The sequence below is a fragment of the Coregonus lavaretus genome, assembly GCF_964263955.1.
Source record: "Coregonus lavaretus genome assembly, contig: HAP1_SCAFFOLD_631, whole genome shotgun sequence".
NCBI classification, from domain to species: Eukaryota; Metazoa; Chordata; class Actinopteri; order Salmoniformes; family Salmonidae; genus Coregonus; species Coregonus lavaretus.
In genome coordinates, this window is record NW_028156979.1 from 105001 (window position 1) to 109163 (window position 4163).

Below are 4163 nucleotides of genomic sequence, written 5' to 3' on the forward strand. Positions count from 1 at the left end.
AAGCTCATATTTTGGGTTCTGATGTGGTACGACAGTTGAACTAAACTCATAAGGCATAATGGACCCTGTAATAAACATGAGCGGGAATCGATGGCTGCCGACTGTAATCCGTGTCCTTGTGAATGTTTGTTTCCCACTGACTCCCTGGGAGACATGGGAAGGAGAGACAAGCTGTAACATTCTGGACAGCTAGCTTTACTACTTTGCAATCTGCGATTGGTACATACATTTTTTTACTTTGAAATCAATTACATAATAGATTATTTTTAAGAATATAAATATGATAGAATGTTACAGCTTGTCTCTCATTCCCATGTCTCCCAGGGAGTCAGAGGGAAACAAACATTCACAAAGACACGGATTACAGTCGCAGCCATTGATTCTCGCCAACCACCGCTCATGTTTATCACAGGGACCATTTAGGCAATAACACTGAAGGGGGGTGAGGCTAGCAAGAGAGAGTTGTCAGAAAAAACAAGCAGATGGGAGATATGGGAAGGCTGTAGTGTCAGAGATAGAAGTCTCCCAGGATCTCTCTCAGGCACAAATGTAGGATCATTTTACACCCCCCGAATCCTAACCTTTAACAGTTATGGGGGATATGCAAAACTGACCTAAAATCAGTGTCAAGGGGCGATTCTTCTGAAAAAATTGTCAGGACCCAGGGGAAACAAGGGATGCCAAATGGCACCCCTCTTCCCTTCGTAGTTCACTACTTTGACCAGAGCTCTATGGGTTGTAGCCTGCCAAGCTATACTGAACCCCCCTGGTTATTGCTGCGTCTTGGATGCTGAGAGGAGAGCCACAGAGGACAAGTCAATGCAGAGCAGTGGAAAATGAAGGAGTCTAGAAGTTGCTGGCTCCCACTGAGTCTTGCTGTTTGTCTTATTCTCTCTCCTGTTCTCTCTCTCTCTTCTGATCTCTCTCTCCTGTTTTGTCCCCCCCCCCCCCCCCCCCCCCCCCTCTCTCTCTCTCTCTTTCTCGCTCTCTCTTTCAATCTCTCTTTGAAATGTGACAGTCAATTAAAATATCAATGTGCTGTTTGCTAGAAATCCAATCTTGGAATAATTATTTTTGCCTCCCATAGTATACTCACACAAACCATATGAGACATGGGACAAGAAGGGAATTCAATCTGGTTGCCTGTCATCCTATTTCAACCAGAATGTCGCCCTCCTCAATAATCAATGCATTCTTCATAAAATGTACTCTCACGTCTCTGTCTTTTTCACCTACATGAACTCTCTCCCACCGTCCTGTTAAAGTCAGTGTGGTGCTAAATCCTTGACAATGTAACTTGGCCCTAGTATACTGTACAGAGAGGAAGTATTCTTGCAGAAACACATTTGTGCATGTCACAATAACATTTGAATGAAATCATTTGAATACTGCTGTCCCTACTCACTCTGTCATCAGATAGACTCAGATAAGCTCTTTCTTTCGGTCTCCTTCATTAGCTGTCTTCTTTTCCTTCTTCTTCTTCTTCTTCTTCTTCTTCTTCTTCTTCTTCTTCTTCTTCTTCTTCTTCTTCTTCTTCTTCTTCTTCTTCTTCTTCTTCTTCTTCTTCTTCTTCTTCTTCTTCTTCTTCTTCTTCTTCTTCTTCTTCTTCTTCTTCTTCTTCTTCTTCTTCTTCTTCTTTTACCCTCTCTCTCTCCCTCTTTGTCTTTCAGATCCACAAAATCCATCTCCCTCTTTCTCTCCTGCTTTCTCATTGGCTGAGTCCCAATTCTCCACCCCTTTCCCAAAGTGTGCACTTGCACACTTTCCATAATGCATTTCACAATAGTGAAAACTCCCTCTGGCTGATGTTTAAACCAATTAAATTATTTTAAATCCATGACCAGAGGTGTGCAAGTGTGCACTTTGCGAGAAGAGTGCAAAATTGTGACGTAGCCTTTCTATCTAAAATCTAGGGTTGGGCTCAATTTTGAATTGAAGTCACTCAATTCAGGCAGTGATTAGAATAAAACTTTTTACATAAATACCTTTCTTTTTCAGTTTATTGAGAAGTCATTGAAAAGAGAATGCCTTTTTTCAATTATTGAATTTGAAATTCAGTTTACTGTCTGAATTGACTGGCTTGCAAATCGAATTGTCCCCAAACCTGCTAGAATCACATCCCAGTGGGCATAACTGATTGACATGAACTCCAAATGGCCTTTCCACCCCAAACCCCCTCTTTCCTTTTCAGACGCAGGAGTCATTGAACCCCAATAACCTGGAGTACTGGATGGAGGATATCTACACGCCGGGTTACGATTCGCTGCTGAAGAGGAAGGAGGCGGAGTTTCGGAGAGCCAAGATGTGCAAGATTGGAGCGCTGATTGCCGCCGCTGCCTGCACTGTGATCCTGGTCATCGTCGTGCCCATATGCACTATGAAGTCATGAAGTGCTCCATGTCGTGCTCTACGAAGTGCTCAAAGTCGCACACTTTCCTTCTGCCCTTGTTTATTCTGGCTAAATGTTAAAGGACTGAATACGTGTGAGCAATATGTTATCAGCCCCAATTACAGGAGCAGCCCTCTGATTGGCTATGTGGACGTTTGAAGAGTGAGGTACATGTATTTTTTAATGTGAATCTGGCCTATGTTTGTGGTATTGGAATCAAGTCTATGTTATTTTCTACATGATTTAGTTGTTATGCCACGGGATAGGGCATTGGTATTAGGGAATCGTCAGTACACATTCAAAATGACTTTGTTCAGAGGGGAATGTCTCAAGTTTGATATTTTCTATTTATTGTTGCCTATATTAACTTATTGACATTATGTATTTATGATCAAAGACAGAATGGAACTGGCACATACACAATGTCTAGATCTGTTACATTTACATTTCTATTGTACTGGTGGACGATGTTTATTACCATGTTAAATATTTATTTCACTTTTTCTCTTTGTTAAAGGGGCAATCTGAAGTTCAATCAAAAACAACAAAGCGGCTACCCCGCCACTGTTTTTGTTAACTGAAACAGATTATCTGTACAGTATACAGTCGACAGCTGGATTTGTTTTTGTAGACAGCGTCTGATATTTTTATTTTAGTATAATTGCTGTATAATGTATTTTAATGAGAGTTATTTTTGATGAATTATCTGGTAGAATGTGATGAGGTGCACCAGATATGATTTATCTTTATCAATAATAATAATAATAACCAGAGTTTTAATTCATGGGATTTGTGCAATGCCTTTTCTAAATAGACATATACAGTATATTGAAGTACTGTAGTTGAAATAGACAAATAATAAACAGTACATATAAAACAACATAAAACACTACAGAGCTAACCTGGATGTATTGAATGTAGCATTACTCACAGAGAGCAAAACACACCTATTATTTCTCATCATCACTTGAGCAGAATTGAGTTGAATGTTGCTCTCCTTTCCTTGCTTTAGATAGTTTAACTACTAGCCAAGAGCACATAGCTGCAGTAGGGAGCTCTGAAGTAGGGAGTTATTCTTTGCCTTGTGAGAGTGTTTATATAGTAAATACTTGACGTTTCCACTGTCGACTAACTGAGCACCTCTGGGAGAGAGACTTGTATTAGTTCAGTCAGCGGTATCGACTGCACCAGTCTCCCAGGCTGTCAGAAACCAACAGATACACTAACACTAGCAGAAGCTTCTTATGAAGTGCCGTGTCACCTTATGAACATTCATAGCACCTTGTGCAGTTCTATAGAGCGTTATGACATGTTGTATTAATTAAGCAATAAGACACACTAGGTTATGATGTATCGTGGATATATTAAAGCTTAGCAGCCTCATGCCTCGTTGCTTTTACAGTTTCGTAACGGTCCATGACTGCATTACAATGTGGTTTGAATGTGCTACGAATGTTTATAAGGCATTGTAACACTTTGTAAGAAGCTGATTCAAGTAAATAAAATAGTCCCTCCTCTCAAGCCCAGCTTACAGATCTAGTCTCCTAAGAGGCCTTAGAACCACTGAATGCAAACTGCCTGCCGTTAAGGTTGTGTCCCAATAGTTTAGAAGAACGTCCTTGTCTCATCATCAACTGTAGCGGTGGTGATGAAAGGAAGGAGACGAGGAGGGGAAGCCATTTCACAGTTCTGGGACACAACGTGAGAGTCACATCTCCACTCATGAACCTGAGCTCAGAGACACTACGCAAACCAAGATGGCCGATCGCACAGA

General features: G+C 40.9%; 1 protein-coding gene across 1 annotated transcript in view; it reads left to right on the forward strand.

Annotated features, from left to right (window-relative positions):
- Positions 1 to 2389, forward strand: part of LOC311125967 (major intrinsically disordered Notch2-binding receptor 1-like) — a gene marked incomplete at both ends in the record, with an annotated part of 27871 nt that extends 25482 nt beyond the window's left edge. The window contains one exon of the mRNA XM_084199989.1: positions 2192 to 2389. Within this exon, the coding sequence (XP_084056115.1) occupies positions 2192 to 2389 (198 nt within the window). The remainder of the gene's footprint in view (positions 1 to 2191) is intronic.
- Positions 2390 to 4163: the final 1774 nt, after the last annotated feature.